Below are 16,065 nucleotides of genomic sequence, written 5' to 3'. Positions count from 1 at the left end.
TATTCTGTCCTTCTACAGCGTCTCTGAAACCATGACTCTCCTCCACAGAGTCCAGACCACATTCACTCAGCCTCTCTATGCTGGACTTTGGCTGTCAGACGGAGCCGCTGCTGAGGTGTGCAAGCTGAAGTAGAGTTGTTGATGAGATCTCCCATCAGTCAAACAAGGGGGAAGTATTGTGACAGATTTATGATGGTGGTAAACTTAAATATGTGTATGAAAAGTAAACTATGTAAGTAAAAGTGCTTAAAACAATATTGTTATCTATTGATGGAGCTATAACCACTCCTAGTATTGGGGGGTCTATAATATTTTGTTAGTAGTCATCACAACCACTCAAAGAAAGAGAACAGCATTAACCTTAGAAAAAGAGTATATAGAGATATAAATGTGTAAAGTCGTACAAGTGAAAGACTCAACCTGCAGTCTTTACCTTTCTCCTGTAGTTTCAGGATATCTACATGGCTCAAAGTTTATTTTATGGGTCTGTTATTTATGAGTAATTGTCAAAATGTTTCCTGAAACGGAAATAACTAATTACACTATTACAACTAATATACACTAGCAGTTAATTGGAATTAATTGCCATTATTCCAATTTAACTTTGTCTCTATTTTACCTTTTGGTGTTCATCTCCCCATAAAATAAAGCGTTGCCTCTACATTTGGAAACTAATTCACTAACTTTTGAGTCTAACTGTATTTGTCTGTTTATAATGAAGAATCTGTCCCCTTGTTAGTTGAACATCTACATTTTGAACCTTGGAACTTTATTCTACTTTATAAAGACTACTCCTCTCGTCACATTGATTGATTGTGATTGGCAGTATGCCTTCAGAACCAATGCCACTCCTGCACAGTGGCTGAATATTGGTCAGTGAGTTGGCACTAACTACTGTGACAGTTTTATCAAACAGGAAAAGAAAAAAGAAAACTGGTTTCTTACAGTAAATGTGACACATGCGGTGTGTCATCATAAAAATGCTGCTGCTTACATTTGAAGTTGGTGGATTGTACCAATAGTAACAAACGTTAAAGTATCCTTGCCAGTATGTGAAGACTGCAAAATTTGTTAAAAGTAAAATAACAATACCTGATTTTCCATGTCTTGTTCTGTATATATCACTTTCTTAGCTGTGAATAAAAACTCCTCTGCACTCCTTGCATATTTATTTTACTTGGCTGTATGTCGGTGCTTACAAATTCAACTTTTATTTGTGTAGATTAAAATCATACTATGTTGCTCTAAATGTAATGGCTGAAATAACAATACAATCCAGTGGTAATAAATGGGGTTTATGTGTATATGTTTATCTGTGTTTGGTCCAATATGTATGTCATGTGGTCTGAGAGTAGTTTCACTCTGAACCAATGAAAACAAGCTCCAGATTTGCAGATTTGGCTCAATTCATTCTGACTGATGAGAACCTGTTTCAGTCCAACATAGACCACCAGCCCTTGGACGCTTTAAAAGTTTTCGTTTCAAGCTAAACATAAAACAGTGTGATTGAGCAATAAAAAGGAGGTTTTCTCCAAATCACAATTTCCATCATGTTTCTAGCCGTCTGTCAAGATTTACGAGGTTAAATCGACTTAATATCTATAACCAGCTGTTTTGTTTGTGATGAGTTGATGACCACTAGATACATTTTGAGCTCTCAGTAACTTTATTAAGTTTTGTCTGGTTCAGTTTGATACATGTGTATAATGTAGGTGTATTTATTCTGTTTACATCTTCATTGATATTTCAGTCTCTAGGTCCAGTGTGAAACATTTAGGAGACTCTATTGGAAATAATGGGATATCATTTTCATAGGTTTGTTTCCATCAGTGTATATTACCTGAAAAGAAGAATCTTTGTGTTTCTGTCCTCTTCTACGGAGGCCGTCATGTTGAACTTCATGTTTCTACAGTAGCAAACAGAACAGACAAACCAAACACTGGGTCACAGTAAAGTACTGTTTTGGTGTCAGTTCCAATGCTCAAGTATTTTATTGTTACTGGCACTTAAAAATGCAGATCACCAACCAAACCAACCTGTCATATGAGTTACCTTTCAGTCCGACTGATGCCATGTTTTAAATTCTTTGTTTGTTTGTAATAAGTCATGAAAAGAGGTTTAACTACATCATCTATTACTGGTAACCCAAATGAGATCATCCGCTCACACAGTTCATGTACTATTCTGTCACACAACGTTTGCACAGTGTTCATCCCTCATTCAAAACGGTCTGTGAGCCATGTAATGTGAACTTATTTAACAAAGAATTCAGATCTTTGTTAGATTTTTTTCATTTTCTTTCATCTGGGAACACTGCAAAACTTTGAATTATACACCTAGAACAGCCAAGACTGTGGAGATGATACTATATTTTAAATTCTATTTAAAATGTTTGAAAAAAAAATGGAAGACATTTTGTTGAATTTTAGTACAATCTCTCATGTAAATAGTCAGATTTTCCACTTTCCATTCATTCATTTACAGTTTATCTGCTTATTCTGTGCTTTTGTTGTTTTCATCAGTAAATTGAATACATTATTAACTCTTTAAGATTGAATACCCTTTTATACTGTATATATATATATATATTATTAAAATATACTTATTAATTACTGTATTGATTTTATTTTTAGCATTATTTTTATACTAGTCTTCTGTTAACATTTGTACTGTTACAGTATTTGTATTCTCTTAAATGTTACTTGTTTTCTCTATGGCAATAAAGTGTTATCTGTGTTAAATAGTCAATATAGTCCAAAGCAGGAGTGTGTTTAGTACAGTAAAACATGGTAGAATATCTGGGAACTGCAGTCTTCGGGGCAGTTGAGGTGCTGCTGGTTGCCTACTTCATCCGTCTCAGTTCTTCAGTGTCTTTCGAGCGGCTGTGGTTGACAGAAAGGGAATGAATGAGAGGCCTGCATTGATTTCCTTTAAGGTTTCACTGTGTGCCTGTGTGTGAGGTCTTATCACATCTAGGTCAAATAGTGTTTGGAGTGTTTGTATCAGATGGATGGGGTATAACTGGGGAATCACAGTAATGTCAGGTAGATGATTTATTTATTCAGTGTTACCTACTTGTACTTTACCAGCAGCCACTGTAGCGGTATGTTACACACCTCACCCATCTGACACCTAGGAATTTAAAACAAACAATAACTAATATTTGCGGGTACGAGTCAAGAGGGTTTTGGTTCCTGCACATGCAGGTGCACCATGCAAACATGCATGTTAACATTTGCTAATAAGCAATAAACACAAAGTTCAACTGAGGCTGATTTCCATAAAACATAGTATTGGACATATTGACCTGATGATGGCGCTATATGGAAAGTGTCAGTCATCAGAGTTGTTAGGATGAATCTTTAGGGAACCATGAATGTGTGTACCAAATTGTGCACCAACACATCCAGTAGATGCTGAGATATTTCAGTCAGTAGGATTTGGTTCCATACAGTAGATATAGAAATGTAAAAATGCCTCAACATATTCTATACTTTGTCTTTGACTAATAAATAAATAGACAAACAAACAGAAAAATCTGCAGACAAAAGACACTAAGTGAGAAGAAATGAGAGAGAAAGAAGACATTTCTGGAGAGCAAGTAGAACGAGTTGGGATGGGAGGGGGAGAATCCATCCATCCATCCAGACTCCCCAGAGGAAACAGGAAAGCGAGGTATTTCCCAGACCTGTCATATATTCCAGCGCTGGCTGGTAGTCGTTATATGGTCGGCTAATCAACTTTTAGCTTTTCTCCTGAGCAGCAGTGATACTCTGAGGCGTGCTGAGAGCTCTAATGAAGACAGACGAGGGTGGAAGTGTGAAGCTGGAGATGGATGCTCATAGATCAGCAGCTCTGGAGCGGCCATAGCTGTCAGTAACAGGGTGGTTGTTATCATCAGACGTATTGATTGGTGTGTAGGGAGTCTGTTTTCTCTGTTGGTGTGTGTTTGTACTGTGTGTGTCTGTGTGTACCTACCTCACATGACAGGTTTGATGCAAGAGAAATCTCTCTTTTTAGATATTTATAGTTATTTATTAATGCATACCCACTCCACATATATATTTCAGCCTTTTGTTATTTTTAGTTTTATTATTAACTGTGTTTTTCTTTTCTGTTCTACTGAGTGTATATCTGTTGGTCTGGGTGGCGACCTTCTGCACACAATGGCCCTTGAAGCAAATTGATAATAGATCTCCAGAACTCAACTTTATCTAACTGAATGAGTTTTATTTGAACAGTCTGTACTTTGCAAAAAAAAAAAAAAAAGTAGTTTCTGTCTCAAGTAACTGAATTTCCTTTAAGGAAGTGTAGTTTTGCAGAGAGGGTGTGTATGTTGTTGTTGCTGTTGGCAGGTTTATGATGATGTTTCATGCTGAGTCAGGCTGTTTGGTTTGGTTTTATTGTGTCATGGATCAAGAGTTTGAAGTATCAGACACTGTTGTACCCCCCAAACAGACAAAACTGAGTCAACTGCACCCATCTCCCACTCCCACCACATTTTATTTTCACATTTTGGCAATTTGGCGCCATTAAAAGTATGCTGAATTGACGGTAGCAGTCCCTGTTATATACTGAAGAGTTAAGCTCGTGTCCAGACTTCTATGACTGGGGGGAACACAAGTGGGACTCTGACTTATGCAGGAGTGTCATGAAGTATGTGTCTCAGCTTTGACGTTATTCCTGTATGCAATGCCAATACTTGTTTATGGACCCCAGTATGCAGACATATTCAAACACACGTGAAATAACACATTTATAGCACGTGCTAAAACCACTATATGGTATTTCTTCCCAAAACTGCTCGGGATTAGCATAAAGTGGTCATATCTGCAAAGGGAAGACTCGTGGGTACCCATAGAATACATTTTCATTCAGATATTATTGAGGTCAGAGGTCAGGTTAAAAATTACCATGCCAGTTTTTCCATCGTCAAAATACATCCTACCTTTGGAGCGTTATTTAGCCCCTTTCCCAACAAGCTAACACAGGATTAGCATTGCTGGATGCCTTACATCTTCTAGTTTCATACTATTATCTTTACTCTAGCATTAAAACAGAGCCTGTTACAGCCTCTGAAACACAGTGCGGAGTGGAGGAGGTATAAAGGATAATGGGGTGGCACTTGTGGTAGCCAATCAGATTTCAGGCCCCCCCACTGGGCATGCTGCTGGTTAAACTTACTAAAAGGAGTTTTTCAACTTGTTATGATGCCTCTATTTGACCTATAAGCAAACAACACCATCATCGAGAAGACTGGCTATTTCTAGTTATTCTGCCCCCTTGTTGGATTCGGTCAGATTCCGCTAGAAATAAATAAAACAAGGTGGTGGACACATTACTGCTTTTGTCCAGAGGGGCCGCCACAATCAACCAAACATGGAGAGTCTTTTTTTAATGATTTCTAAGCACATTATGGATGTTTATTTATGATGGACATTGGAGATAATGATACCCTGTGGAAGTCACTCTGAATCTGTGTGTTCAGATGTGTACATAAGTAAAGTAAGAAAAGAAAGTAGGTAAACTCAGAGAGGGGGAGAACAAAATCTGACACAAATTGCAGCAATTGGGCACTAAGGGGATTGAAAGATTCAGAACCTCTGCTGCTGCTGACCGTGTTGGGGCCAAATCAGCAGCCAAACTACAATAACTAACCTCTCTGTTTGTAGACCACCAGCAGATCCTCACATTTTAAAAAACCTCTGTCAGAAATGAATGATTTATTTCACACAATTAAGAAAAAGCACATTTATACAAAAATATACAAAACACACAGAAGGAAAAACGTTTTTTTCTGTGAAATAGATTTTAGATTGGAAACATGAGGGCTGTGATTTAAATCTGAACCTTTTTTATCCAGGAATGGATCCGCCAATGGGCCAGGAGAGGAGAACCCCGGTCACCCCATCCTCGTCCTCCCGCTACCACCGCCGGCGGTCTTCTGGCTCCAGAGACGAACGTTACCGATCAGGTAAGAGGCAGGGTTGTCCTCCATTATACGTCTGTGGGACAGTTGAGACGATGTCTTACTCCCAGTTTATCCCCACACAGACCAGATGAACTAAATCTGGAACTACATGAGAGGTGATATTACCAATGGTGTGTTAACATCTGACACGCTAGCAAAGAAATGTTTTCTAATCACTATGTTAATGAGCTACTTTAATCACCTAATTAGCATAGTAGGTTATGGGTGATAAGTAAAGCACCACATGATAAAAAAATTGTAATCTTACTGCACAAGTTCGTCCGAAAAAGGTGCTGATGTGATTAGAATTTGCTGCATACATTTGCATATCAATAATGAAACCTGCTTTATAATTGCTATAACTCTTTAATAGTTTAATGCATGGAGTTCATATTAATATCACCCATGTGTCATATGTAGAGAAATACATACATAGATATAGTGTATGTGTATTAATTGGCTTAAAGGGGCAATTTTACACATCAAAATCCGTTAAGTCGTCACCTGAAGTTGTATAATTCTCCGATGGCTCTGGGAAGGTATTCCCAACTTTCCCAGCTTTAAATGCGTCCCGGTCCATCTGCTTGAGAAAACATATGTTTGTTAGCACACTTTGAAACTTGCTCGCAAAGACATCTGTCAAACACAAATCAACTGAATGACAATGCAAAGTTGTCACAGCACAACACTACATAAAGTAAACATGTGATGAAAAGGTCATTCTGCTTATTGTAGACCAATCCTGCCTGAGTTTCCAACTTGGATTTTGCATTATGGGAAAGGTAGGTTTTTGGAGCTTTGTTTTTAATCTGTCCCTTGCAGGTCCCTAAGGAATTTAAATACTGAATCAATGGTTTAATTTATGATCTCTGGTTATTAATGCCTTGTGTCCAATGTGTCCAATGTGTGGTAAGTTCTTGAGAAAGGGAACTAGAGGTCTTGACGGGTTCAGGATAAAGGATGCAATGGCACATCATTATGTGAATGCAGATCATGGATTAGCCAACACCCTGACATGCTGACATAATGAGAAGATTTCCCCACCCCATCTTATTTTCTATGATTGTTCTATGATGTTTCTGAGGAAGCTTGATCAATGTTTTTTTAAATACATATTTTTAAATGCTTTACATACGTAATGTCCTGAACCGGTCCATCCTATCAGAGACACCTGCACTCTGCTCCTCTTCTTACTCTGGATGATGATGTGCTTTATGTCAAAACATTTGCTGCTGCACCTTATTAAAAAGCTCCAGGTCTTATCTTAATGGGTACACTCGGTTCCTAGTAACTCAGAGTAGAGTTTGGACTTGGGTAGCGTCCCGTTCTTTTGCTGTGGGTTTTGGGTTTGTGTAACAATAAATGTCATATGTCCACTACCTGAGTGGATCAACTCCGATAGAAAACACATTTTTCTACAGTAGAAAAGGGAGAATATGATCTTTGACATGCAGGAATAATGGAGGTGTTCTTTGACCACGTGTGGAGGAGGTTGAAAGATAAATAATACGATGATGTAAAACGTGATAGTACATCAGTTGTTTGGAGCTCTTTAATGTAAATACTTGAAAAAGATGAGAGGAATAAGAGCTGTCTTGTTATCCTCGATTCAGAATGTCCCCAGTGTGGCCCAACAAGTGTTCAGAGATTTAACACGTTACTGTAATCCCACTACGTTTGGGGGTAACTAATAATGACACAATTACAGTTACTGAAATTAAGATTACTTTTGTCGAAAGCAAATTAATATAGCTGACAACTGTTTGCATTCAAGAGAATTAAAGCAGACATATATAAGTAACTAATTGATTTTATATGCAGTGATTGGTAAAGTAATTTAATTACTTTTGAGAAAAGTAACTAGAAACTGAAACTAACTGATATATTTCAGTAACTTGCCCGACTGATGCCGATATTTGAGAGTTTGATTGAGATAAATCAGCCAGAACAACTTTTTGTTAAACATAAACTAACAACCTTGACAATAAATGGTTGGACGTTAATGTGTTTTTTAAATTACAGTTACAGCTTCCCTTCCAGATCCATTCCCATGCACATTTGTTTCAGAAGAGGATTTTCCGATAATCTGTTTTGGGATCAGATGCAACAAAAGTTTGGATCAGTGAACACTTGTCCACTCTTAACCCCAATCCCTTCTGAGGACGGTCATCCTGAGCAGCTATTATGACACAAGTGGTCTGTTTGATATTCTCAGCCTTTGTCTGGAGGATGGGCTGCAGCAAATTCAGAGTTTGGCAGAGACCTGTGGATAAAGCTTTTGACAAATCTGTCACAGCTCTTGCAACATGCATTGTTTGGTTTTGTTCCATCTGGTGTCCAGTAAATATTAATGTAGGATTAACTAAGGATTTTAACTTGGGCACATTCTTTCCACTGGCATCTCATTCAAAATTAATCAGTAAGAATTTACTGTGGTGACATTTAGCAATAGAGATAATAAAGATAGTCCAATAAGAAAACAGCCAAGCTGTTTGCTGAACCAGGTTTACTTTATTATTAGGTTCCCACATGCTTATGTTAGAGTTTGAGTTTGTTTGAGTTTGATCTGACAATAATAAATCCTGTAAAAACCTTTTAACCCATTACATTGAAAAAGAAAAGCTGTGTGAGCACCTTTAAACATCACACACACACTCACTTTCACACACTGCGCAGTCACACTCAGTCAACCATAAGACAATAAACGTGCACTTGAGATTTAAATTACCTCCCTTCCCCTACATAAGCACACACACAAGCCAAACAAACGTACGTCTGTGAGCCCCATTCATTCTGACAAATGTCTTACTTATGTCATTATCGGGCCAACAGCCTGTATCGTTAGGCGCTCTGTGTTTGCCTTCTGCCAGCAATGGACACCATTCAAACAAACCCAGCTGTGGCTATATCGCAGCGCTTTATCTCGCTCCTAGAAACACTCATTTGCAAAATGTCTTCGCCGACACTCCCTGAACTTAATCCAGTCGGAAACCACAGGGCCTCATGGGAGCCGCTGTCAAGCTGGGAATGTTTGTGTACGTAAACCAAATGTGAATAAATGGGAACACGGCGCTCATTGTAACAAGAACACTGCAGCACAAATACAGAGGGCCAGCTGATAGTCCTGCTGCTGTTTTTCTACTCTGTCCCTCAGCGCTAGTGCTGTGGCTGCATGGACTTTCTGATTCCTCTATTATTTAACACCCTGTGTTCACACTGGCCACAGCCATTGTCTGTGCCTGAATATTCAACTTCTTTTTTTAGTTCTTTGGTGTTTATGATTAGCAGTGGTGGAAGAAATGCTCAGACCCTTTACTCAAAGGTCCAGTGTGTAACATTTGGATGATCTATTGTCAGAAATTGAAGTATAATCATCTGAAATAAGAATTGTTGTGTTTTTGTTACCTTGTTGAACCACCATGTTTCTACAGTAGCCCAGAATGGACAAACACTTGCTGTAGATAAAGCCTTTGGCATTTTACACAAGTTTCAGGGCCACCAGAGTTTCTCCTACACACTAAGAAGGCTGTTCAGATGGTATCAGTCTGCAGTTTCACTGCTAGATGCAAATCCTACACACTGGACCTTTAAGATTATTTTATTACTGCACAGAAATGAAAGGAAATCAATGGCTTTCTGGCAGGCAGCAAAAACTATGGCACAACTTGGTAACACCAGGGTGTGAACAACAGGAAAACCACATGAACTCCCCTTTTTGGGGGTCTCTAAAATATTGAGAATATACAATTTTTATTATGAATTTCCATCTTTCATCAAATCATGAATAATGCATAAAATTAAGCTATTATTGATGTATGAGTCATGCAGGAGGTTGATCTTATTCAGTAAATCACTAAAGATGTATACATAGCATGAATGCTATACTTGCCATGACCATTGAAGCGTAGCGGCGCAATATCAAAAACTTCCCTCACTTTCAGTCAAACGTTCTCAGCCAAACTGAGTCTGCACGCTGGATCGCCATTATTCATTGCTCTTCTTTGTAGTCGGCATACTGTGAGTCAGTCAGTCAGGCACCAACTTGTGAGAAAAAATTAGCTCCCCTGAAAACCATGTTATAGTTCTCACACTGGCCAATGACATAAATATAAAGTATACTGGAATCCTCTCCACTGTGGGTTTAATCTAAATTTTAAAACCAAATAACCACCATATAAAAGTCACAATAGTGTCTTCGGCCTCTTGCTAAATGGATCCATCCTCAGAAAAACACTGTGAGAGGTTTTTGTTGTTTGATCATTTACTGGTACAACTGTAAATTAAAAGGTTCAGAAAGATACATCTGACGTGATGTGTTGATATCTGCTGTATGTGTCTCCAGATGTGCACACAGAGGCAGTGCAGGCAGCTCTGGCCAAGCACAAAGAGAGGAAGATGGCGGTACCGATGCCTTCAAAGCGGCGGTCGCTGGTGGTCCAGACCTCAATGGATGCCTACACACCACCAGGTATGGAACAAAACACTGTGTTCTCACAGGTCAGCAACAAGCACAGACACAGTTATAACCCCAATTATTAGTCATGATAATCAAAAAATGACTTCTGTTCAATTTTTGTATCGTATAACGATGTTGTGCCTGATTTCCAACTATAGCATGTGCGTCAGTGTTGTTGCCAAATGTGAATGTTAAATCTGGATACTCGACAAAACTAAAAGCTCCAGTCGTGTTAGTGGCAGCAGTGTTCATCAGAAAACAAATTTGTTGGATGGATTAAAAAACTGTCCGGCTCAGCTCTACATTGACAGATTTTCTTTATTTTAAGCAGCTTAAGCTTTAAGCTAGGCTTTGAGTTGATGTTCAGTTTTGGGCACAAAGCCCAGCTAAGCATGTTAGAACTTAACATTGGAAGTTTATGGTTAGCATTAGCAGCAACGACAAAACAGACGTGAATAGCTACATCTTAAGTTAGCTAATCATAGCAAAATGTTAGCTATCTAGCTAATCTACATCAATTGATTGACCGAGGCTTGCTAAACTATTATTGGACCACACACAAAACGAGAAGGGACTCCCTCATTGACTCTGAGAGCCATTGTTCAATTTTTTCTGATAACATTTTAAGCTTTTAACAGGTATAAATCACTTTGGATGAAAGTATCTCATACATGCCCAAAATGTAAATGTTTTATACTTCTTGTAGACTCTTCTTGGAAAGTCTTGTAGCACATTATTCTGTCACATGTCCCCAGTTTGACATTCAAGCTGTCAGTCAAGTTAATCCTTCAGTCACCCACGAGTCCATCAGGCCGCTGGCAACTTCCACAGTCGTGTGTGATTAGGGACCATTTTTATTTTACATTTTGATGTATGCAGAAGTTTGTATGAATACGAAGGTGATAAAAGCTGCACGGTGCAGTATTGAGTCAGTGATCGAACTGGACGAACCTTCATTGACTGCTTTCTGTGTGAAACCTGGAGATTGATAGGCGCTCTGTTCTGTGGGCCAACTGGAAATAGCTGATCATTACTTTGGACTGTCAATACTACATGAAAAGAGGGGCTACTTTTTTACCCCTGCTGTAGTCACTACTTTTTTAAGCAGTTTTGGAAGTGAAAAGGCTAACCTTGGAAAGTATATTTCAGTCATTTCTCTCATGAGTTTGTCGGCCACAGTGTCTGGATGTGAGAAATTAGAGGGTTGAGTGATGCAACAGACAGAGATCATTCATTCTTTATTATTATTAGAAGTTAAAATGTATAGAGAAAATATGTTGTTCAATATGTGGTTCAATTTAATGTGTAAAACTTTAAATCTTTTCTTTATGAACATCTTTATGGAGTAAAGCTTTACCACAGAGATGTGAATATAGATATATAAAATGTAAGACTCAAAAAGTGCATGACATGAATAAAACTCAATTAAAGTCAATTAAAACACACTATAATGATGTTATATCATATTATTTTGCACATAGTAATTAATTTATCTTTGTGGTGCCTGCTGTTCCAAACTCACTGACGTTAGTAATGTCAGAAAGGTTCGGAAACATCCTTTATTTGAGATCTTATAGTATCAAGGTCTCTATCAAGCAGTAGATACAGTAAAGGTACTAGATACTGGCTCCAAGAACACCTCTGTATGTTGTACTACGTTCCAAAGCTTTGAGCACTCGGTTCTCTTTATTTCAGGACTGAAAATCCAAAATGTTTTAACATATTTGGATATTTCATGTTGTTCTGGTTCAGTTGTTTCAACTTCTGGTTAAGGTACTATGGGCTGTATAACCTGTGGACTTTTCTGACTCTCAAAATGCCTCGTAAAACTTGAGGAGAACAATTTGCAAATCATGATAGAGGAAAAGCTGTAATACGAGAGAGTCAGTCCTCTTTGGAGCAACAGAAAACAAATGAAAAAATAATTACCCAAAGTAGAAACCGCTCTTAAACTCACATTCATTCAGGTTTCTTGGAGTTTTAGTGTGACACACAGATCAGCATGTACAAATATTCCATTAATCAAATGTCAAACAGTCATAAACTAACAAAGTGCAGAACCTGCACAAACCAGAACTGCAGACTTTAACTGTCTGTAATAAATAAATATAGTGCAATCTAAAAATGTGTCTTGCAATCATAAAGTATGACTAGAGGATGCATAATCATATATTTCCGTGTCAATTACTTGCTCCCGCTCTTATAAAAGAGTCCTTCACAATTTATATGTGGAAGTTTTTTGAGATCAGATACAACTTTGCTGAAGGACAGAAACTCTGCTGAGAGGGAGTCATAATCAGTATGGATCCATTTGGAGGTTTTTGATAGCTGTATTTCCCTTTAGGCTTGTATTTTCTCCTGATCTGGCAACGCTGCTGTCAGTTAGTTAGTTACGTATGCAGGTGGCAACAACCCCGAAAATCCTCCTCATTCCCTCTTCCCACAACTATATGATTGCATGTTTGAAGTTAGTGGATCGCTGGGGGAGTTACAAGAGCGAAACTGTAGGATTAATTCGCGTAACTCGAGCCAAAGCTCCTGCCAGCTCCTCCGGCCTCTGACAAACATTTGGCATATGGAAATATCTAGGATAGATATCGCTTCTCTTTAAATGTGCACCGGACACATCACACAGTTGGTTTGACTGCTGTAGCGTGCAAAGCCGGATCTGTCCCGTGTGGGTGGCGGTGGCAGCCATCCATGGCGCTGGTGTGGTTTAATGAGGGTGTTAATGAGGCCGTTATTTCTCTGGCTGCAGGGTCGAACTTTACAGAGATTCACTGAACTAGGCATGATTTAGACTAACGGCACAGAGATTAAATATGAGGGTATTTTATTGGATGAGAGCGGACACTGATCTCTTGTGACGGTTGACAAATTAACACATTTTCTCATGAACGCTTGAATAACATCAAATGTCCATTTTAGGATGTGCTTCACCTTCTTTGTCTTTCCTCAATCTCACCTTCATCACTTTATCTTTTCTATACAGCACGGGTGGAAAGAGTAGAAGTACTGTTACATTTATGAAATATTACCCAACTACGAGTAAAACTATTGGTGCTGCAAAAAATTGTAATAACAATAAAAGTACTACTGTATTCTGTGTTACTTTTTAACCGTTGATGTTTAATGCATTATTAATAGCAGCCATTCAATGGAAAGGGGAAATCTGTGAGCATCTGTGATAATAAAAGGCATGAAGTGATCAAACTATAAGGCAATTTGTTTTCTAAACAAATAGATAAAGCAGGAATTTTGTCTGTTCAAAGCACTAAAAATATTTTGGTTGAGCTTCCAACTCCTGTGCTGTTGTGGTCAGTGTGGTCATGTCTCCAAACCTGTGCCTGCAGCAGCGTTTGGTTTTCATGGTTTTCTTTGGCCCGCAGTGTGTTTTCTTGCTCACGGCATGTTGAATTAATAGACCAGACACTGGTCGCTGCTGATCGCTAGTCTGCCTCAAAGCTCTGCCATCGCAGTTAGCTCTCTCCGTACAGACCGAAAGGAGGCGGGCAGCTTTTTAGGGCTTTAGCTTCCGCCACGTGTGTCTCTGGTGTCTTGGCTAAAAAAAATGCAGATGAAAAGTGTTGATATTAATTATATTTCAATTTGATTGATAGACTGTAATTAGCCAGACGTTTTGAAAACATTCAGAACAAAATCCAAAATTGAGGTCGCTATCAAAGCCAAACTCTTGTCGGAGAATGATTACATCAGGTGTCTGTTATTTTGTCCACCTGTTGTACAGTGAGCAGAATGTAGCTCATTAATATGGTACAATAATATTTATAACATATATAAATGCACATATCTATAGACACACATGCATCGATCATCAACTGCTATAATAAACACATTTTCTGCAACACATTCACATGCTGTTTGTTTGTGTACTCAGACATCAGACACAGACACAGCACTCACGTGATTTTTATTTTTACCTTATACACAAAGCAAGGAGTCTCACACTCACAACGAGGCACACAGAAACACACACAGTCCATCTCGCAGATTTAGAAAGCGCATGTCCTCAGGGAGCTGTAAAAGCAATCTCACACACACACACACACACACACGCACACAGTCTGCCTGCCAGCGAGGTTCACTCGAGGACAGCGGAGTCGCGTGTTGCTGAGCAGCGTGTCGTATCGTGTAGAGATGACAAGCGAGGGAGGACTCTGATGTGCTCTTTATTGGCTTTTGACTGATTTCCACAGCTGCGTTTTCTCAGTTTCTCAATACATCATTAAATATATTTCAGCTTCATGAAGAGCTGCTTTGCGTCGGGGTGTCTCTCTCTCTCTCTCTCTTTTCTCTTTGTATGTTTGTGTGTGTTTGTTTCATGAGATTCCCGGGTTGCCTGGCAGCATCTTATACTCGTCAACATGTTTGTGTTTTGTCACTGGTAGTCTCCTCAGGGTGCCGCTGATAACGAGACACTGATTTGCCAATCAAGCATGTCAGCAAAGCGCCGTGGTAGTTAACAGGTCGAGGCCGCGCGGCATTTTAGGCTGCAAATGTCAGCTGTAATCCATGATGAACAAGAAATGTCACCTTTTAAAAGGTGGTAAGAAACAGTGGTCGTGTAACGTGAAATGTATGAGGAGGATTGTTTGCATTTAGGGGGAGAGAGTTGTCCCCTTTAAATGTATATTTAGTTCATTTAGTGACTGGAATTTTTGAAAGAAATAAAGTTTTGAGAGTCAAATCCATCCACATGTACCTGGCAGGTTACTGCCTGCGTCGCTCCATGCTAACATTAGCACGCTCGCTACATGAGTGATCGTAAAGCTTGAAGAGTCAGAGAGGCTCACAGGCTCAACACCAGGTCCAGTGTAACAAATCTGACGCAGTAGCCAGATGGGTAGACGTTATTGGATTTGGAATAAAGTTCCTAATAGCATTAAACAGACTACAAACCACGCTTGAGGCAAAATTGAAAACACTGGCTGTTATGTAACCCCATAAAGATAGTTGAGTAGGCAGGGTTATATGTAGCTCAATATCAATATATGTGTAATTTAACCGGTTGTTACCATGTTTTTTGTATTATATTTTACATATTGTTGTTTTTTTGTGCTTTTATATGCTGCTAATGCCTGACCCACAATCTGCACACACAGGCATGCAATACATTGATGTTTGAGCTATACATAGCTAATACATTTATATACACTTTATATAGAGTAGTATGTTGTTAGAAAAAGTTGTTTGATAACCAAAGAGTTTGAGGTAGCCTATGACCCCAAATGGAGGGCACATTCGGCTCCTCTTCCTCATGATTAAGAAGCCAAGTGAGAACAGTGTACTACTGGTGGTGGGGACAGCCTCAGAGGGGGTGTTTATTACTCTCTAATCTGCAACACACAATCATTTTTAAAAAAGCAACCGTCACATTGCAGCATATTTCTAATGATTAAAACCAGTTGAACAGCAAGAAAACTGTGTCCTCATCTTCCCACATCAACAATATGACTGCATTCATTTATTTTATTGCAACAAGTGTCTCTTTTCCACTGAGGTAATTTGTTCTCCACTACGTCCTGAAACATAGATTTAGTTCTTCTTGTTTGGGTGATTGTCACTGCTTTTACTGTCTGTCTGCCCTGTGAGAAAAATACACACAGACACACACACA

At 38.8% G+C, this 16,065-nt stretch overlaps 1 protein-coding gene and 1 pseudogene across 1 annotated transcript in view; both read left to right on the top strand.

Annotated features, from left to right (window-relative positions):
- Positions 1 to 133, top strand: part of LOC118335235 — a 1,949-nt pseudogene extending 1,816 nt beyond the window's left edge.
- Positions 1 to 16,065, top strand: part of LOC118335231 (disco-interacting protein 2 homolog C) — a gene marked incomplete in the record, with an annotated part of 203,921 nt that overhangs the window by 111,717 nt on the left and 76,139 nt on the right. Inside the window, 2 exon segments of the mRNA XM_035671466.1 lie at positions 5,864 to 5,974; positions 10,314 to 10,439. Coding sequence (XP_035527359.1) covers positions 5,864 to 5,974; positions 10,314 to 10,439 — 237 coding nt within the window.

Source organism: Morone saxatilis, unplaced genomic scaffold, assembly GCF_004916995.1.
Source record: "Morone saxatilis isolate NCDOM2014 unplaced genomic scaffold, NCSU_SB_2.0 Contig23, whole genome shotgun sequence".
NCBI lineage: Eukaryota > Metazoa > Chordata > Actinopteri > Moronidae > Morone > Morone saxatilis.
The sequence above is the reverse complement of the archived record's forward strand: the minus strand, read 5'-3'. Positions and strand labels throughout refer to the sequence as shown.